This window comes from Calliphora vicina, chromosome 1, assembly GCF_958450345.1.
Source record: "Calliphora vicina chromosome 1, idCalVici1.1, whole genome shotgun sequence".
NCBI lineage: Eukaryota > Metazoa > Arthropoda > Insecta > Diptera > Calliphoridae > Calliphora > Calliphora vicina.
The window spans coordinates 30,778,093-30,799,956 of record NC_088780.1 but is presented as its reverse complement, the minus strand read 5'-3'; the positions used below and the strand labels follow the sequence as shown (position 1 = coordinate 30,799,956).

The following is a 21,864-nucleotide window of genomic DNA, read 5'->3' as shown; positions in this document are numbered from 1 at the left end:
CGACCTATATCTTCATATAGGAAGCTGGAACGCTTAAAAGACTTCACGATATGAGTTTTAATTGGTACTCCACCAGTAACGAAGAGTTTTAATGGTCTCCACCAGGGTTCATCAAATTAAAAGACACGCGGTTGGTGCAAACGACGTAAAACAGGAACCGTTATACGCAGCAAAAAGGCAAAAAAAATACACTTTTTCGGTTAAACCGGAAACCGGTTAATATTTAAAGATTTTATCACGAAATTTTAAATTTTACTGTATCAAATTACACTATGAGACAAAAAAGACTAAAGTAGAAATACCTGGATTTTTCATACCTTTAAGCACTTATAAGCCATTAACTAAGCTGATTCTCAATCGATTTTAATTTTTTAAACGGACTTAAAAAGAAGAAACTGTGGTCTTTCCAATGGTATATATATTATTTAAGTATTTTGACAAAATTTGTGTGCATTTCTTCAGTAAACATATTTTTGTTTATATTTTTTAACCATTTTCCAACTTTGAAGAATATTTTACATAGTATTTTATAAAGGAACCGTACTATTTATGCATTGATTTAAAAAATAACTTTATTTATGCATAAAACGCAATATTGCTTTTAAAAATCTGTTGGAAATTGACAAAGTTATTAAAGATTGTACTAAAACAAAATTTTTTAAAAATATAATTTCTAGGCATTTTACTCAGAAATGTTTGCTTATCCGCTTTGATTTGTTTGATGTGTTTACTCTTACAGTTGTTTTGTAAGATCAAACAGCATCAAATAAAATAAAACTTATTTTTTTGTTTTGAATCATCCAAAAGTAAAGTAAGTTTTTGGAATAAATAAAAGAATTCAAATATATTTTATTTAGTGGTTACGTCTTTTTCGTCAAATATTTGTCATGTGTGACCCTACCTTTAGGCTAATAAAAATAAAATATTCCAGTTATATTCAATCCAAAACTGGAGAGAATCCAAAGGGCTATTTTGAAGAAATTTAATGTTAAACATTCAAAGCCGTCTGTTGAAAAGTTAACTTTTGCTACATACGACATCCGTAATTTAAGGTAACGTTATGGTGAGACCTTGTATCGGAAATAACTTTTACAGCTGTGTTCCTCCCAAATTATCAATACATTTTTCACATATTCACCCTTATTCTATTTGGCGTCGTCGACATCGTCGTCAATATTGAGTCAAAAAATGGTATATTTTTCTCCGATATCGATAACAATTGGTAACTTTACAATATTTTTGACTCAATATTGATGACGATGTCGACGACACCAAATATAATAAGGGTGAATGATTTCTCCCAGTGATTAACTGTAAAACATGACTTTTAAGCAAGATTGGTTAACAATTCGAATCGATTGAAAGGTAACAGTAACAATAATTTGTATGGTAACGATAACGATATTTTCTCAACCTGGATTTTAAATGATAAATAATAGCTAATAACCATATACAAATAAGTAATCTCTTTATTTTCGAGATCTGCTGAGCAAATACATTTTAAATTAAATAGTTCAAGGCGTATTTAACAAGGTGACAGCAGTGGCGAATTGAAATAAATACAGGCGAATTCACTTATTTTTTATATATAGAGTTTGACATACGGGCGTACGGGCGGATATTTTTTATATATGTAGTTTGACATTTGTGCGTGCTATTTCTATAATCAGCTGTGCTGCCGATGGCACCTTATTAAATGCACCTTGAAATAGTTATTATTAAAAAACTTACCCACATGCAAAATTGTATTTATTCGGCTCCTGTTCTTCAATCGATTACTTTTTCTTATTTATTTCTTTTTATTTTCACGGTAAATTATGAATTTGTGCTTCTTCCGCCACAACTTGTAAACACCATTTTGATTTCATTAAATAAAAAACTTTAATATGACTATATGCCCACATCACAAATCAGAAGGCCGTGGCATAGATGTGCCCTCTGAATCCACATGCCCAGAGTCTTCAGTTGCTGCAGTTTGAACTTTAACATAAGCATGACGGGTACGTATAATATTAAATTGACGCATGGACTCTAAATCTTCCAGCGAATAGTCCAATTTATGTTTATGCATAAGATGGGCTCTTAATCTAAAACAAAACATAATTTTATTAATTTAATTTTTTTATTAATAAAAAAAAACAACTTACTTATTCTTCTGTGGATACTCCTTGTCACAAAGATTACACTTGAACGGCATAGATGAGTGGGTATAACCATGATTTCTTAGGGAAACACTATTTTGAAATATTTTACCGCAATCCGGTTCGGTACAGATGTATCTTAAGTTGTGATGTTTAACCTCAATGTGTTGCGTTAAATGGCCTTTTTGGGCAAATTTTCTCTCACAAAGATTACACTGATAGGGAAACTCTTTTGTATGATAACGCATATGAACCTCTAGCGTCTGTTTGGCCGAAAATACTTTATGACAGATGGGGCAAATGAATCCTTCATCCAGATGCGATTGTTTGTAGTGTAAATCACAGGCCTGTTTGGAGGCATAAATGCGTGCACATGCTTGTACCGGACACACAAAACGTTTACGATTTTTATCATGCATACGCATGTGCCAATTTAATTTATTATGACTTATAAAGGACTTCTGACAAATTGAGCATACGGTTGGCTTCGATTTTTTACTTAAACTATCTGCTGATGTTTCAGTTTCATCCACGGTAAATTTTTTCAAATCTGGCTGCAGATTTTCGTTGAAAATTTGATCTTTTAGTTTATCAATTTCCTGAGGTATTTCATCACTTTCCACATTTGTTTTCAGTTCTTTATTAACCAGAGGCATTTCACCACTTTCAAGATTTATATGTTTTATTGTAGGCTCTGCCTCGATATCATTGAGAGTATATAACCATTTGTCGGTGGCATCCTGAGATATCTCTTCTTCGATTACAGTTTCTTCTGTTATATTCGGCACATATCGTTGTACATTTGCACAAAAATCTGGACGATTAATATGAACAAAACTGTGTAAGTTTGAACTATTAAGGGACATTGCTTGTGGAATGGACAGTCTTTTGCCTGTAAATAGAGAAAGAGATTTAGTTAAAGAAATTTGGAGTTATTTTCCATGTTACTGCAATAATTATAAATAGAATGTCCAAGATTAAAAATAGTTATGTTATATGTGTAATGATTTACTGGTTTTACTTTCGAGTAAACAAACCTGTTTCAATTCCAAAAATATTGCGAATTGATGAACATCAATTCGTTTCAGTTTATGAAATAACTCGATTTAGGGACCAGGACCTATGATATTGAACCATTTTTAATTTATTTATGAAATCTTCTTCCAACGGTCCTTTGACATTCCGCTACCATTGAGATTCGATTTATCAAACTTTCAATTCAATTAAGTCATCAAAATCCAAAAAAAATCTTAAGAAAATTCTATTTTTTAGAATTTTATAAATATTTACAGTTTGGGGTCATTGTCGTGCTGGAATCTCCAAACTAGGGGCATATTTTCCGCAGCGTAAGGATATACATATAACATCTATTCCCACGACAGCCGGTTCTACGCACCGGAATGACCCGAGTTCACTCGGCCAAGGGCTGACTACTCAGCAATCACTGCTGCTACCACAACATATCGTTATATAACCTAACCTAACATAACCTATGATCAGCCCAAATATGAATTAAAATTCTCCTATTCAAATTTAATGGGAAAAAACTCCCTGGGAATTTTTTATTCATAATTGGGCTCGATATGAATTGGGCCAATATCTTGCCCTAAACAGTGTGCTAGCGGATGTTTATTGAGCACCCAGAGAGAGATAATGCTAAATGAAGGGTTGTTCGCAAACTTCCCTAACTTTGCTGCCACAACCTCTCCTGCCTAAGTTGCAGAGGTCATAAAAATGCAAAGCCTTCTAAGGCCATTGGCCCAGATGGATGCTGAGGAATCTTGAGTTTATGACGAAGAGTGTAATCAACCCCCTGCAGAAACCTAGAAAAACGCGAGTCGTACAGACCGATCTCTTTCTTCTCTCCTGTCGCGAAGACACTAGAAGATCTTTTCCTCCCCACACTTAACGAGACTTTGCAGTGGCTCATCACCAGCATGAATTCCGGAAAATGCATAGTAGCACAGCATAAACCGCCATTGCCACTGATGTTTTACAAGGTTTGAACCAGCAATAACCATGTGAAAGAACGGTCCGGGATTTATCGATACCGCAAGTCATTCCAGACCTCCCTGTCGAACAACCTGAAGAGATGGATCTTGAACTCATCAGCCGTTCTTCGAGTTTAGAGACATTAGATCGAGAGACATCGTAGAATTAAACAAGGGGTCATATAGAGTTGTGTCCTGTCACCCTTATTGTTTAATTTCTACCTCTCAAAACTACCTGGACCTCCACACAATGTGGAAGTGATTTCGTAAGAGTGCTGTTATAGTGACGGGCCACAACATTGATGACCTATGTGGTTTGGTGAACAGTTATCTCAGAGTTATACACTTTTTACCATCCAACAATTTTGGGTGTAACGATTGACAGCATTTTAACTGCCTCCGTAGAAACAAGATACTCAAAGCACTTGGGGCACGGAAACTTTTCGGCGATTATGCGGCTCCAGTGAATGATACTCAGTGGAGAAATATACAAAGCTGCCAAAATGCCATCTTAGGTCCGTTAGGGGCTGCAACAGAACAGCATGATTTCACACCAGTTCCTTCGGGGATGTCATCGGAGGAACCATCCCAACTTCCACATAACTATGTTGGAATATCCCTCCGAGGTATGTTAGAAAAGATCTTCGTTTGTACGAAAATTACATACGTGGATATGTACATGATCCGCTTGATCACACATCGTTCGTTGCAGCTTTAAAAGATATTCAAAGATATACAGTAAACATAGAGGTTGCCTATTGCAAACACTGTTCCGGCACAACCAAGATCTGGATGGAGCAAACGGCTCAATGCATACTGGTCCCCAATATATGTCCATCGTTCGATGAGGATCCCAATGATACCCTTCACCTTTTTGACTGTTCGGCATACCCAATCTCACTCCGTCCTGAAGACCTATGAACACATTCAGTTGATATGGCGTTACATCTTGACCTTGATCTCAACGATGCAGAGCCCTAAAAAAAATTATCAAATTAATTTGGGGTCCAGTCTCTTCCCCTTCGACCGTCTTACAAATGTTCTCCCATCATTGTCACTTAAATTTAATTTGAATTCATCCGAAAAAAGAACAATATCAACCAAGACCAGCCTCAATTGCCCTGCGGCTAACAGTTAGCCTGCGTCATACATTTTGAGTTTTAGATTATTGATAACCTCCCAAGAGTCATTGAAACAAGGGTCGAATTTCCGAATTCGATATCGAGTAAAACTAATAGTAATTTTCTTATTTGAGATTGATATCAAGCAAGAAATTTAGTACATTTTATTATAATTTCGATATCGAAAACATTTTTCGATCACGAATGCGGTAGTTCCTGTTTTTTGAGAACATCAATTTGTCAATTATTATTGTTTGAAAATCAATCGTTTTTGAAATTACTAGATTTACAGAACAGGACGACCGTTTCAGTTTGAAATCAATTTCATTTATTTATGATATCTTGCAATGTACCTTTAAGATTTCGATGCTTTTGGAATACGAAGCGATTTTTTAAACTTTCCATATTAATTATTTATTTCGTTTTGCTTTTCTAATATTTGATTGCTCGTTCCATATATTAATACACATATATTTTCTCTATGGCTAGTTCTTTTCCTTTTCCATATTTATTAAACTTGGCTTATTTATATATATTTTAACAATAAATTATTAGTGCTAATTTAATTATTACAGCTACAGTCTATCCACCAATTGTTTAAGAGCCGGTAGTACTTCATGCAATTCCAACAAGTGACTTTGTAATCTGCAATACAAAATAAATTAATAGCCAACAATAAGACTTTTTCTTTTATAATAAAAAAAAAGCAAATCATTACTTACATTTCATTAGAAGGCAATACGATATCACAATATCTGCAACGATAACAGCTTTTTGTGTCTTTTTTATGACGATGTTTTCGCAGACGATGCTGGCACAAAGCATTTTTCGTGGGTAATTTATGGCCACAGTCATCGCATTGAAACCATTCATTCGTTTCTGAGACAGTATGCTTTTTTGTATGAGAACTTAGTTTGTGCAAATTTAAACTTTCAGCCGTATTGAAGCTGTCCGTGCATAGAGAACATTTCAATTGCAGTAATTTCTTTTGTTGCTTCTCGATATCACGATGTTTTCTTAGACGATGTTGACACAGAGCATTTTTCGTGGGTAAATTGTGTCCGCAATGCTCACAAACAAAACTCTTATTCAGATGACCAGCATCCATGTGTTGTCTCAGGGAGGACATTGTGATAAAAACTTTCGAACACAAATGACAACTAATGGGTTGTGTTATGGGTTGTCGTTGAAAACCTTTTAGATTGTGTTTCCGCAGACGATGTTTGTACAAGGCGTTTTTGGTTGGCATGCTGTGACCACATAATTCACATCCGTATGGTGGTCCCGCAGGATGTCTTTGCTCATAAGGAAAATGTTTGGGTATAGGAGGATTTATTCCTGGTATTATGGTGGGACTTGTAACTGTGTATTCACTTAAGGTTTCATTTTCAATTTTAATGATGTCATCATTGATAGTTTTATTTGCTACTAAAGGATCATGACTATTATAATTACTGTCCGTTGAAATTTCATTTTGTATTTCCTCAAAATGTTCTGTTGCTACGGAATGTGTTTCTGTTGGAGTTTTAAATTCTTCTTTTATCTTAATGTGTTGATCATCATTTAAAATTTCTGTTTTTATTTTTATATTAGGTAAAAATGTTCGCCTTTTTTCTAAAAAAAATATTCATTTAAAAGTTGTTAGAACTGTGTGGATTTCGTTCTCTAAATTTTAGAGCATCTTCTACATCTTCCACTAAGCTATAATGTATTATATGACATTTCAAAGCGTTAAGTATCGCCTGGCTATATGGTTTAAAAGGTTCTTTTCTATAGATATGCATAATATAAAAAGAAAAATTCAAAATCCTTTCCATAAAACTGGTAAAAAAGCGTTTTAAAAGTAGTCGAATTTCTATCCTACTAATAAATAAAATACCGAATCATAAACTGTTTAAAATGTTTATTTAAATTATTAAAAAAAAAATTAAAATCAATAATTCTCCGTATCACTTTCAAATTCAACAGGTTGAACCGTAGCTTTTATTGAGATTTCCTCGGACACCAGCATACGATTTATATCCTCTACACTGACATCCGTATCATGAGTTCTTTTTATGTGCCAACGTAAACTGCAAATGAAAATAAACTTGAAGTAAATACAAAAAATGTAATTCAAAGGAAAATCGATTACTCACCTGCCCCTATTCGGAAACATTTTCTCACAATATTCACAACAATACGGCATCGAGCCCAAATGCACATACATATGAGATTTCAACGATTGAAGGGACTGAAAAAATTTACCGCAATACAGCTCCTCACAAACGAAACGTTTATTCTCGTGTTTCGTTTGTATGTGCGTCTTTAAATGTACGGCCAACATAAAGCCTTTGCCACACTTTTCACACTCAAAGGGATAGATTTTCTTGTGGAATCTTAAATGAATTTTATAGTTTGCTGATCCTATAATTTTCTTCGAACAATATTCACAAGTAAATTCAGGATATTGTTGACAACTTAAACGTTGCACATGCTTGTCATAGGCATCTTTAGTGTTGAATTGTTTTTCACATTTGTCACACTGGTAGGCAGACTCTTTGAGACGATGTTTCCTATGACGATGTGAAGCCAATAGGGATTTTGTATTCGAATTATGGCCACAGAATTCACATATAAAGGGTGGACCAGGCGGTAATGGTAGCCTTAGGCCGGCAGGTATACAAGGTGTTATTGTTGTATTGGTTATAATTTCTTCTTCAGTGGTGATTTTATTATTTGTACATTCATCTTTAAGCATATAAGATGGGAGGTCTATAATAGAGTTTATTTGATATTCAGTTAAATGAATATGTCAGCATGAAAGAGAGGAGTGGTATTGTTGTTTATAATTGTCAAAAAATAATGTTAATTAAGTTACTATGTTATTTATTAATTTTTTTATTCAACTTTATCTTATTCATAACTGTTTAATACACATATTTGTTAAGTAGCTGTCCGACAGATACAGAAAATACAGATTCGGGTTAATTTTTAACTGGTACGATTTGAAAAATACTCTTGCGTCAAATCCTGATAAATATTTAGGTTTAAACAGGGCTTCCCTAGGAGGCAATTTTAGTTTTGTCACCGCTTAAGATTATTTTTTTTCGCTCGACAAGAAAACTAATTGAAAACTGTTACAACTCTTACACTTTGACTGCAGTATTGTTTTAGAAATGCTAAGGAAATTACATAATATCGTTGTAATTATGCTTCCAAAAATATGGAGAATGTAATGTATTGTAAAGTCTTTTAATAGGACTAATAATCCAGCAAAAATAACATGAAAAAGAAGTTGTTCAATCTGTGATCACTAGGGTGGCCCTTAATAAACAAAAGTTGGATTATGGCCAGTCTCACCGGCCCAGTTTGGCGAACATTGGTAAAAAAAACCATCCTGTAAAAATTTTATTCGGTTGGGGTTAACACTAATGAAGTACCGCACCCTCAGAAGTTTTGAAATGCATTTGCAAGGGGAAAAATTAAATTTTTTCAGTTTTTGTAAAAATTTTGCCATTAAAAAATTACTTTTCCAATTTAATTTAAAAGAATCGAAATATGTACGTAATTGTTATTAAAAATTCCACAGGCCATTAACGTGTCTCAGGCCACTAGAACAAGAAATGTAGGAACAAAATTAAATAAATTAAAATCAGAGATCGAAAATAACTCGTCCATATACCAAAAAACCCAAATTGTGATTTATATTTTTGTGATAAAAATAAATCACTGAAAATAACAGTAATAAAATGATTTTCATTTAAATGGTTTGGTGTGACCTTTATTCGTTTTTGTTGTTTTTAATGGTTTGGTGTGAGATAAACAATTCATTTGTTCTTGTTCTTAATAACTGTTACTTTCTCTTTTATTTACATACAATAAAATATTATTAGTAATTTTAAACAAATTATGGAAATAATATGATAAGTATGAAGTAATGAAGTCTAAGTAACAGAAATAAGATTATTTTTTTTTTAATTTGTTATAAATCTTTTGATAAATTTTATATATTTAAGCGTTGATTTGCATCAAATGATTTTTTGCGATTTATTTTGCATATTCGCAAATAAGTCACAAGCTAACCTTTACGAAAAAAATATATTATAAATCACTCATCTAGATTAGTTGTGTTTGTTTCTTTTCTGTTTCTCTCAAACTATAATGTTCTCTAATAAATCACTCTCTCAGTGATATATCACAAAAAAATATTTTTAAATGGCTGCGAATGAGAATTTACCATTGAAATGAAAGTGAACCCGTTATTTTCGGTCTCTGATTAAAATAAAAGCTAATTTTTACTTAAAATATATTCATATTTACTTGTATGTATATTAGTTTCGGCTTCGTAGGATACCGTTAACCTTCGCTTTACCAAAGGTTTTTTATGTACGTGGTTTACCAATACCCACCCGGGTGATACTGCACTTCTATAAATATATCCGACGAACAAAATTTTAAAAAATCGAAAAAACCTTATAAAAAGTTTAAAATGTTTTTATTAAATAATATAGAACTCTAAAATTTGTTCATTGAGTCTAAATATTATTTAAATCGAAACAAAATGAAAAAAATTATTAAGCTAACAAAAACCGAGTGGTCACCCGGGTGGGTATTGGTAAAGCGAAGGTTAACCTATTCTCAGGTATGACCAAAAAAAATATTTTTTTAACGGCAGTTAAAATTTTGTTAAACAAATTTCAGAATTTTTTGATCAGCTGGTTTGGGATTTATTGAGAATATAATAGAGAATAAAAATATGTAAAAATTGTGAAAATATCTCCAATAGTTTTTCCGTACCTGTGATTAAAATTTTGCAATTTTAGAGAAAAACTAATTATTTGGCTATATTTTGGCGAATGAGCTCAATTTCCTTAGTGTTTTAAATTTTAAGTAGAACCTATTCAGAATATTATAGTACAGATAATTCTAAATATACTCTGAAAGTTTTACTAAAATTGGAAAACATTAAACCTTAAATCGTGAAGGTCAAAGGTCAAATTTTTCAATATTTGAAATTTCTAATGGAAAGATTGCGAAATTTTATAAATATTTTGATGAAACTTAAGAAAAATATAACATGATGTCTAGTATTTATAATAATAGTACAAAAATGGAAATTAGCCCTTAATGGGTAAACACGGCGATTTTAGAGAACATAATCACTCATATTTTATACCAAAAATCGATTGTTAGTATAAAAAACTAAATTATCTTAAATCGTTAATAAATTCGTAACTACTGCGATTTTAGGAAAAATAAGCTTAATCTGTGATCACTAATATTTTATACCAAAAATCGTTTTTTTAGGAATCATAATGGGCCTCTATGAACACTGGTTCTTATGTGAACCCATGTCATCCATACAAACTAACCTAACATATTTTTTTTTAGTTTGTCATTCCGTTTGTCAAAATCAGGATAAATATTTTTTAACGCCAAACAAAATTTTTTTTTTAAATTTTTTATTTTTTAAATTCAAAAAAAATTTTAATTTTTTTCACTAATAAATTAAAAAAAATTAATTTTGTTTACCTATTTATTTTAAAGTATAATTTGGTGAAGTGTATACAAGGTGGCGCAAAAGTAATCCTCCTATCAGAAAATGCTATAAATTTTGCGATTGGCCCCTAATGTCAGTTCTGTTTTGACATTTGTGTAGTAAACACATGCGAAATACACGTTAATAAACAATGTTACGCTACACTGCTCCAGAACGCGGAATATTGCTGACTATTTATTTGACCAATAATCACTCATGATTATTTTTTCATCAAAAATAATCATGAGTGATGAGGCCCATTTCCATCTAAGCGGGTACGTAAATAAGCACTGGGGCACTGAAAATCCGCGCGTAACCCACGAAGAGCCATTACACCCGCTCAAAGTCACTGTATGGTGTGCTGTTTTCGCTGGAGGAGTCATCGGACCTTTTTTCTTCGAAGACATCGCTCACTGAATGGTAACAAAAATTAAAAGACAAAATAAAAATTTTTTTTAATTACAGCCAAAAAACATCGGAAGTTTACTTTTGCGCCACCTTGTATAATATTGTTTTTTATATTAGTCTTCTTTCATAGAATACTTCCAATGCTAGGAAGTATTCTATAAATACATTTTTCTTAAACTTAAATGCTTAAAAACTTTGAATTTATCTTAGAAATATACATATTTATATTTGGTAAAAGGTCGGTCATGTTATTTCCAAAAAAAGTGTCACTCACTGTATGTGGATTTATAGGTTATCTATGAGCTTCCGAAGAAATATTTCAACCAAAACACAATTGACAAAAATATAACAACAATACACTGGTGCATATTCCTACAAACGCACTTAATTTGTTTATGTATTTATACCCTACACCACCATAGTGGGAGGGTATAATGCGTTTGTGCAGATGTTTGTAACGCCCAAAAATATTAGTCATATTAGAATCACTTTCTGAGTCGATTAAACGATGTCCGTCTGGTCGGCTGGCTGGCTGGCTGGCTGGCTGTCCATGTAAACCTTGTGCGCAGAGTACAGGTCGCAATTTTGAAGATATTTCGATCAAATTTGGTACATATTATTTTTTCAAGGACCAAGCCTATTGAAACTGGCTGAAATCGGTCCATTATTTCACCTAGCCCACATACAAATGTCCTCCCGAAATTGGACTTTATCGGTCATAAATGTTTAATTTATATATGTATCTCCACAAATTCTGCTCCAAATAAGTTTTATATACAAAAAATTCATGTCACCAAATTTTGTTACGATCGGTCCATAATTAGTCATAGCTCCCATATAGACCCGCTTCCGAAAATCGCTTTAACGTGCAAAAATCGCTTAAAAATGTTGGTATACACACACAATTCAACATACTTAACTTTAATATAGACATAAATCACACGACTTAATTTCATGGTGATCGGTCCATAATTGGTCATAGCCCATATAAGGCCCACTTCCGAAAATCACTCAAAAATATAAATTATTGAAATTTTAAAAGAAAAATGTTTTTGCGCTTTTACTTAGTGCAGGGTATTATATGGTCGGGCTTGACCGACCATAATTCCTTACTTGTTTTGTTATATCTTTGTTGTTCTCATCCAAAAGCAAAATTTAACTTTTTTAATGAGAGACAAGTTAAAGGTACTTTTTGAAAGTAAACAAGTTTTTTTTTCTTATTCTTGTTGTTTGCCTTAATTATGCGATCAAATGTTCTTGGTGCTATTTTAAGTGGAAGATTCGTATAAAATTAGTTTTTAAAAAAGTTACCAAAAATAAAATATTATCAATTTTAGTTTTTTTTTTTTTACCGAAGGTACGTTTCTAATAGTAACATCTCAATTTACTGCAACTTTTTCTATTTGAATCAATAAATTTCATCAATTTTAAAGATGCCCAAGGGAACTTTTTTGTCCGATCAAGAAAAGATTCAAATTAAATTTTGTCACGACCAAGGATGTTCCGATCATTCGGAAAGTGTGGTGCGAAATTTCTTGAACAAAGGTCAAAATTATGGAGTTCGCAAACCTACAAAGGGAAATACAAAACTAACAAGAAGACAACTTAATCTAATAAAACAAGAAGCAACCCGCAAGAAATTGAATTCCACACAAATAAATAATAAATTGAATCTTACAGTGACTTCCAAACACGTTGCACACATTTTACGAAACGATGAAAACATAAAATGGAAAAAGCCGAAATGAACCAATGCTAAAAAAGCACCATAAAGAAAATCGTCTAAAATTCGCAAGAAAATATATGAAATGGACAGATGAGTGGAAAAAAAGTAATTTTCTGTGACGAAAAAAAATTAAATTTAGACGGTCCTGACTCATGCTATTGGCACGATTGGCACGGTGGTTTCAGTGTTATGGTTTGGGCAGTTGACAAGTCGAAAATATGTTTTGTTCCGACAAAAATGAATAGTGCGATTTATAACGAACTGTTGGAAGATGCTCTTCTCTCATTTATGGATGAAAAAATGGATGAAGATTACATGTTCCAACAAGATAATGCTGCAATCCATGTTTCTAAGCAATCGAAATCTTGGTTTAATGAACATAACATTCCTCTGTTGGACTGGCCGGCTTGTAGTTCGGACTTAAACCCAATGGAGAACTTGTGGGGATACATGGCCGGTAAAGTTTATGCAAATAATGTCCAGAATGAAAGCATAATGACTGTGACAGAGCTGAAACTAAGAATTAAACAAGTCTGGGAGGAAATTCATTCCAATCAGCTTAAAATATTAGTGGAATCAATACCAGACCGTATTTTTGAAACAATCCATAACAAAGGATCATCCACACATTATTAATAATGCTACAGTGGCCCATAAATTAAAGTGCGTTTATAGGAAAATACCCTTAAAAACGGCTGTTAATCTCGAAAATTAAGTAAAAAATAAAGTACAAATGAATTTTTTTTGTAAACAATATTTTAAGTGAAGTCTTAACTAATTTAATAAACAAATTTGTAGCCCCCTAAATATGATCATGTTTAATTTTTACAATCTTTTTTTTTAAAAAAAAAAAAGTAGTGTGCGTTTAGAGGAATATGCACCAGTGTATATAAAAATCTAATGATTATACTGTTTTATAGCTTGATTTATTTACGTTTTGCATTTTAGTTCATACTATACAAAATAGTATTTACATATTTTAAATAAACAAATTTTAGTTTAAAATATACATATATGTATTTGAATTATTTTACATGATGGAAAATTAAGAAAAATGTTTAATAAAATTAATTAATTTAAGTCTACGTGTCCACAAATTGCACTAAATTAACTTTTGAACGCATAACATGAAATTTACGCATATTTTCCAATTGATCTTTGCTCAAGTCCATGCCATGCTTACGTTGTATGTGTATTCTTAATCTGGAAAATATAAACAAAATATACATATTAACAATATAGCAAGATTAAAAACACAGTAATAAACTTACTTTGCTTTAGCGGGAAAGCCTTGCTGGCAATATTCACATTCGAATGGCATAATGCCATGGGTAAATTCATGATTGCGCAGCGAGGTGGAGGAGGTGAAAAACTTGCCACAACCTGGATAATCACAGGAAAAGCGTATTTTATTGTGCTTCACATTAACGTGTGTATTCAAATGGCAGGCTTGAGCAAATTTCCGATCACATAACTTGCAAGCGTAAGGAAAATCACCCGTATGATAGCGTACATGTATTTCTAGACTTTTGCGTATGGCAAAAACTTTACTACAAATGCTGCAGTTGTAGCCGGATTTCTCGTGGGCCGTTTGTATATGACAGTCGCGTGCCTGTTTGGTGGCATACATGCGACCACAATGGGAGCAGGAGAATTTCGGTCGATCCGTCTCATGACAACGACGATGGGTTTTCATGCGCGAATAGTTGGGATAAACTCGTTGGCAATAGTCACAACTGTAAGAGCCCACATGACGTTTACGGGATGTATTATTATTATTGCTATTCTTGTCGGCGCTAGAGGTTTTCTTAGAAGCTTCGGTATTTGAATCGTTTTCATTGTCTTCTTCCTGCTCAACATTTTCATCCTGTAAACTTTCTTCTAGTATTATTTGATTTTCATTTTTTTTAAACACAGCTGTTTTATATATCGTCTCTTCCTCTGCCTCCTCCTCCGTCTCTTCGTCATCTTCAATGTTAATGGGTAAATGTTCTTTACTGGCTACAGCTACCACATTATTTTGCCATCTTAACTGTTCCTCCATATCATCCTCATTTGGTTCATGTGTATAATATTCCTCGTCCTCCTCCACCCCCTCATTATCATCTTCAGCATATTCATCATTTTCGCCACATTCAATAATATTGTATTTTGTTACGTTTATTTGTATTGTTTCCGTTACTGTTTATTTTAAGAAAAAAAAATTATTGGAAATTATTTTTTTTATTAGATTGGCAAAGAACTGTATTCTTTTTTTGTTTAATATTTATTATAATTAAGCAAATTGATTGTTTTAGATAAATCTTTAAAAATATTGAAAAATGAGTTCAACATATTTGTTCAACAAAAAAGAATGATTAACATTTTTTGTTTAAAGTACAGAAGCAGAAACATTACAAATATTTAATTAGTTTTATTATTATTTTATTTAGCTGGACACAAACACATTAACTTTAATTTCAAATAAAACTTTATTCACAATCATATCTTTAATTTTGTTTTATTAAGTAAATCTCAAACCTTAGGGTAACATAGAGACGAGACGTAATTGTCAAAAACCTTAGTTTGTTGTCACAAACCTAACTCTTGCAACAACGAAATACATGTTAGTCAAAGAATTTTGTTGTTACATAGACATCTAATTTGTGTTATTATTGTTTGATAAAAAGGAGTGTATCGTCTCTATGTCTCAAACACTTAAAACAAAGTATTTGTATGCACAGACATACAATGAGTGAGAATACAATGGATACCTCTACCAAATATAAATTATGTATATTTCTAAGATAAATTAAAATTTATTAGGTGATGGAAGAACATTTGTAAGGCGGCCGAAGGGAAATAGACTGGATACCAAGTAAACAAATAGGACAGTCAAGCTCGGCAGGGTATTGATCCAATTCATAGGATACAGATCACAAAATATGGTTTGAAAATTATACTACGAAGGAATGCGGTTTTAAGGGAATGTCAATATACATACAGTGGTTGACAAAACAATAGAATCTTTTCCAAATATTCCATATGTAGCCGAAAATTTAAAATATTTTTTTAAAATAAATTTTTTTTTTTAGTATTGTATAGTTTTATTTATATAAATTAACTGAAAAACAAACAACATAATTAATTATATTCTGAAAAAAGGGAACAAAATTAAAAATATTCTCTATTTCGCTACTGACAAAACAATGGAAACTTTTAAACTTCTGCAAGAAAGAAGTGTAACACGAAAATAATGTTTAAAAGCATCCTGTTTACAGTTATTTTATTTTTAAATTCTGGTAATTTTTCACAATTTCTTTTTCTAAGTTTTTCGCATAATTGCTTTATTTCAAAGTTAACGAAAATTGCTAAAGTTAAGATTTGTGAAGACTTAAAAAATAAAATAATTAACGATTTTAAAACTGGTTTAAAACAAAAAAGTATCTGTGACAAATATTCAATAAATAAATCAGCAGTTCCAAAAATTATAAAGAAATTTCGTGAGACCGGTTCTGTAAAAACTCAACATTTAGATGGAAGACCTCGTAAGACTACTCCTAGACAAGATAATTTAATAGCGAGAGAGTTCAAGAAATTCCCAAAAATAACTCCTTGAGAGGTTGTTAATAGCCGAAAATTAGAAATAAGTACCCGAACAGTTAGTCGCAGAGCAAATGAGGTTAGTCTTGGTTGCTATCATCCTGTGAAAATACAACGCATTTCTAAAAAGAACTGTTCTGTTCGTCTACAATTTGAAAGGGATCATTTAAACAGGTTGATACAGAAATGGAATACTGTCCTCTTTTCCGACGAATCCAAATACAATTTAAGAGGCAGTGATGGTAGCACATTTGTAAGACGACCAAAGGCAAAAAGATTAGATCCAAAGTACACTAATAAGACTGTAAAGTTTGGCGGTGGCAATATTATGGTATGGGGATGTTTTTCAGGGCAAGGTATGGCCCCAATTCATATTATAAAAGATACCATGACAGGTATAGGATACAGAACCATATTAAACGATGTTATGTATCCATACGCTGAGAAAAATATACGACAACGACCCGAAACACACCTCTAGGGTTGTAACCGAGTGGTTACAATCCAACGAGGTACGTGTTTTGAAGTGGCCTGCCCAATCGTCAGATCCCAATCCCATAGAAAATCTATGGGAAATTGTAGATCGTAAAATAAGGACCCAAAATTACACCAGGAAGGAAGATTTATCGGAGGCGGTTATAAGAGAATGGCAAAATATATCAAAGGAGACGATTTTATCTTTAATTGGTTCAATGCATAGTCGCTGTAAAGCAGTAATAAAAAACAAGTGATATACTACACAATACTTAGACTAATAGATGCAGATAGTTTTTGTAAAAATGTTTTCTATTTTCAGAATTGGATTATTTTCCTATTTTTAGTTGTAAATAATAAAAATGTCCTTATATTTTTTTCACGGTTCCGAATGCGACATTTGTACGTGATAAAAAGTGAAAAAAATAAAGAAATCTGAACAATTTTTTTCTCATTTACATATTTTGACAGCATATTTGTGGGACTTTGTTTATTAGTTTCCAATATACCTATTGACAATAAATATGGTATCGCAGATAATATTTTCTCAGATTGCCTCTGCCGTATATGAAAGGTGATTCCAAGTGAGGGTATCGCTTCCTAGGGAATTAAAATATTTTTCTTATTCTGATGAGTCTGTTAAGAAGGACTTATTAATTATTTGATAAAACATAATTCTTAATTAATGCAATCCTTGATGAATATATGTATATATTTTTTTCATTAACAACTTATTTATCGCTACATTTTTAAAGAATTATTATTATTTTGTTTTAATGTACATACACATCTGCTCAAAATAATAGAAAAAATTTAAATGGCGGTAACATTGAAAATTTCCTCGCAAGCGTTAAGAATACATCATATTATTAAAATTTCTATCTGGCAATGTCATGTCAGTCAAAAATCTGGCAACTATTTGCTTTCATGTTGATTTTTAAAAACGAATTTATTTGAATTACAAAAAATTATTTGCTCATAAAAATAGATACACATCAGTAATTTGTTTATATACAATTTTTTTTTGTGCAATTTTTTGTTCCTATTTACGTGAAACAGTAAGTATAATTTAAATTTTAGCAACAATTTTATAAAAAATAGGACTCTTTTGAAGAAAATGGGACGAAATCATCATTGTACCGAAGATGAGAAAAAAATTGTTCAAACGATGAGAAATCAAGGAAAATCATTACGGGAAATAGCAATGAGCATAGAAGATCTTTACATTTTGTCCAAAATGCTTTATCTAAAAAACAAAAAAGAGAAACTCGCGGTAGACCAAAGAAAACCAGTCCAGAAACAGATAGGCGGATCGTCCTTATGGTTAAAAAAGACCCTTTCATATCATCGAAAGCTATTTCTGCGGAGCTATGTAACGAAATCAGTCCACAAACAGTTCGTCGTCGTCTTTTACAAGCTAAATTGCCGGGAAGAATTGCCAGAAAAGTGCCACTAATGCGCCAAAAAAATATCAAGACAAGATTAGAATTTGCTAAAGAGCACTTACAATGGTCCGGGTGTGAAGGCGAAAAAAAATGGAGAAATATTTTATGGAGCGACGAAACAAAAATAAATTTGTTTGGAAACGACTGCCAAAGAAATGTACGCCGACCAAAAGGAAAAGAATTCCACGTTAAATTTACAAAAAAGACGGTAAAACATGGCGGGGGAAACATAATGGTTTGGGGTTGCTTTTCATGGAATGGTGTTGGTCCGATATTCCGAATAGAAGATACCATGAATGCTAGTGGGTATAGAGACATATTGGAAAACGTAATGCTTCCATATGCATCGGAAAATATGCCATTAATATGGACATTCCAGCAGGACAACGACCCAAAACATAGTTCAAGATTAGTTAAAAACTGGTTCTTGGAGAATAACGTACCTGTTTTAAGCTGGCCCAGCCAATCCCCTGATTTAAACCCAATAGAAAACTTGTGGAGTGAATTAAAGATAAGGCTTTCGAAGGAAGTTTTCAAAAATAAAGACGATTTATGGGAGAAAACGCAAAAAATATGGTACGAGATTCCATTGGAGAAGTGTCAGAACTTGATATCCAGTATGCCCAGAAGAGTGGAGAAAGTTTTACAAAACAAAGGTGGATATACTGGATACTAGCTTTACTTTAATAATAAACTAATTTTTTTAAGATAAAATTTATTAGCTTTTGTTTAATAAGAATTTTTAAAAATGTATCTATTATTAAGAGCACCAAGTTTTTCGAAATTTAAGAAAATTTACTTTATAATATTTATTATTAATTATGAAATATTTTGTTTTTGTTTTTTACTCTCCTTTTAACTATAAATAAAAATCGACTGAATTTTTTTTATAATTTTACAATATACCATTATTTTTTTTCGTTTTTAAAAAATAAATTTTGGTGTATCTATTATTTTGAGCAGATGTGTATATTGTTTATATATAATTTTGCCTCAATTAAAATAATTTCGACAATTATAAAGGATAATAATTGTTTAGTAGAATGTAAACCATATTTGGCAGCATGGGCTAGGTTTTGAATTTATAAAAATAAAATTAAAAAATAAAAGTATTTTTTATGTTAGTAATGTTAATTTATTGTAGCAATCCCTTCTATTAATATGTTTTGTAAAACCATTTCTGTTTGAACCAGATGAAATATCAAATATTTATCTATTGTAAATGCTCCTTTAAATTATCTCCATAACTTCGGCTAATTATTATCGATGATATTTAAAATTTTAAGTGAATTTGGGAGCATAATGAGTTTCCAAAAAGCACATTTATCAAATTTCAATACATGGAATGCTACAGATGAATTTCAGTATTTTTATTTTAAATATATTTCGACAGTTTTATATCTTTGTTAAGGTAAAAGCAAATTGTTTTGGTATCTTATTCTGCATTTATTGTATAACAACTTTAGGGAAAACAATAACTTCAATAATATTTTACCCGGTTAATCATCAGAGAAAAAAAATTTCAGATTTATAAATTCTCTTATCATATAAACAAAATATATTGTCAATTTCCTTTTCATATATAGAAATAATTGTTAAATTCTGTGCGGACTTAGATTGAGAAAACTAAAAAGCACATCAAGTCAAGGTCCTTTTTGAATCATACATAATTACAACTCTCACTTACCTTCATCCTCCAAAGCTTCCAAATTCTGATAGTCTTCCATTTCATCCTCATCACCCTCAATATCATGATCATTCAAGGGCTTCAGACTTGTGTTAAAATCTTTATCTGGGGGTACTTCTAGTTGTGTGTTGGCTTCTATTTGACAAATTCTATTTATAATATCCATTTCATCAGTCTCTTCGTCCTCATGGGGCTCTCTCTCAAAATGTTGTTCATTTTCATGTTGCATACCGCACATTTCTTCCAATTCTTGTGATGTTTCAGCCAACTCATCCTCATCATCACTTATTTCATATTTATTATTTATTAGTTGCACAATGTCCATTTCTTCTAACGCATCAGAATTCACATTGTTTGGCTGTTCTATACTGGCCACGGCACCCACAACATTTGCTTTTTGTTCATATATTTGCTTTTGACATTGTTCTATCACCCTCTTGGATTCTTCGATTTTTTTATGAAAATCATAGGACATTTGCAATTCTAAGCCACAAGATTTGCACAAATGATGTGGTACACCCTCACCGGCATTTAAATCTATGTGGGTGCAAATAGTAAAACATTCGCCATATGTTAGATTGTCTTCCTCGTCGTAAATGGTGGCCAAGTCCAAATACTGAGACTCCTCTGGCAATTGTAAACACACGCGACACAAGTCTGACAAGTCATTGGGCATCACAAAAGAAGTTGCAGACATTTTATTGAGTTATAACGAAGGAAATTCATAGAATTAATAATTAATTTCTAATGGGGAATTGTTATATTTTTAATTTTTGTTTTATTCTTGCTTAATTTTATAGTTTTTTCTTTAAAAAATATAAACTTCTGTGAAATATGTCACAAACTTCTACAATTTTAATTTACATTAGTGATGTTAAAGTATTGAGTACTAACTACTGCTTGATTTGTGAGTACTCGACACTCAAAAGTAAATAAAATATGACATTTGCTTAAAATTTTTTTGAAAATAATTGACATTTTTAAATGAAAATATATGTTGTTGTAGTATTTATTATATCGAGGTATTATTTTACACTATTTTTTTTATTTTATTTGCAAACTTTTCTTACTGTTATAGAACCGTCAAGGCGAATTCATACAAGGTGATGTCATTTCTACAAAAACAACAATTGGTCTTAATAAATGTCAAAAAACAAAAATGAAAAATTAAACAAATATTTATTAAAACTTAATATAGTGTAGATACATGAATAGTGAGGGCTTTACTTATTTATGTAAACAATAAATATTTTGTTAATAAGCTTAGAATATGTAGAAATTTTAATACAAAAACAAGCTTTGACAATTGTTAGAAACAAAAAGCGAAAAAAAAAGTTATCAGCTGTTTGACTGACTCCACCTTGTATAAAATCGCCTTGGAACCGTGTTTTGTTAATGTGAAAATAGGGTAATTCCTCAAATGAATAAAAAAAAAGAAACCCCCTGTCTAAACCTGATACCACAGATTACACAAATATGAATCAGCCGGTTCCAGTAATATGGCAACAAAAAACAAACATAAGAAAATGTCAAAATGGCTGTGGTTTGGAAAAAATATAGACATTGGAAAACTGTTTATTCGGGTTTGTTCGATGAAAAATAATCGTATAAACTATAACAACTTTTACATCACTATGTAATGTAAAGTTTTTACAGAGATGTTTAAAACTGTTATTAACGGTAATAAAAACAATAGCAGAGACGTTTAAACTCCGCATATGTTTATAATTTTCATAGAAAAAGAACAAGAAAAGAAAAAAATCAATGT

The 21,864-nt window shown here is 31.7% G+C and overlaps 1 protein-coding gene across 4 annotated transcripts; it reads right to left on the bottom strand.

Moving 5' to 3' along the window:
* Nucleotides 1-1,876: 1,876 nt before the first annotated feature.
* Nucleotides 1,877-20,944, bottom strand: LOC135956168 (zinc finger protein 652-B). Of its 4 annotated transcripts, none has more exons than XM_065506597.1 (3): nucleotides 20,097-20,944; nucleotides 2,148-3,033; nucleotides 1,877-2,087 (listed from the first exon to the last, which is right to left on the bottom strand). In XM_065506597.1, the coding sequence occupies exons 1-3, from the start codon at nucleotides 20,791-20,793 to the stop codon at nucleotides 1,904-1,906; spliced, it is 1,767 nt and encodes a 588-aa protein (XP_065362669.1). In that variant the 5' UTR covers nucleotides 20,794-20,944; the 3' UTR covers nucleotides 1,877-1,903. The 4 variants fall into 4 exon arrangements, with proteins under 4 accessions (XP_065362669.1, XP_065362671.1, XP_065362675.1 ...); XM_065506599.1 differs by lacking the exons at nucleotides 1,877-2,087; nucleotides 2,148-3,033 and adding exons at nucleotides 5,802-5,898; nucleotides 5,976-6,867; XM_065506603.1 differs by lacking the exons at nucleotides 1,877-2,087; nucleotides 2,148-3,033 and adding exons at nucleotides 7,140-7,325; nucleotides 7,392-8,007.
* Nucleotides 20,945-21,864: the final 920 nt, after the last annotated feature.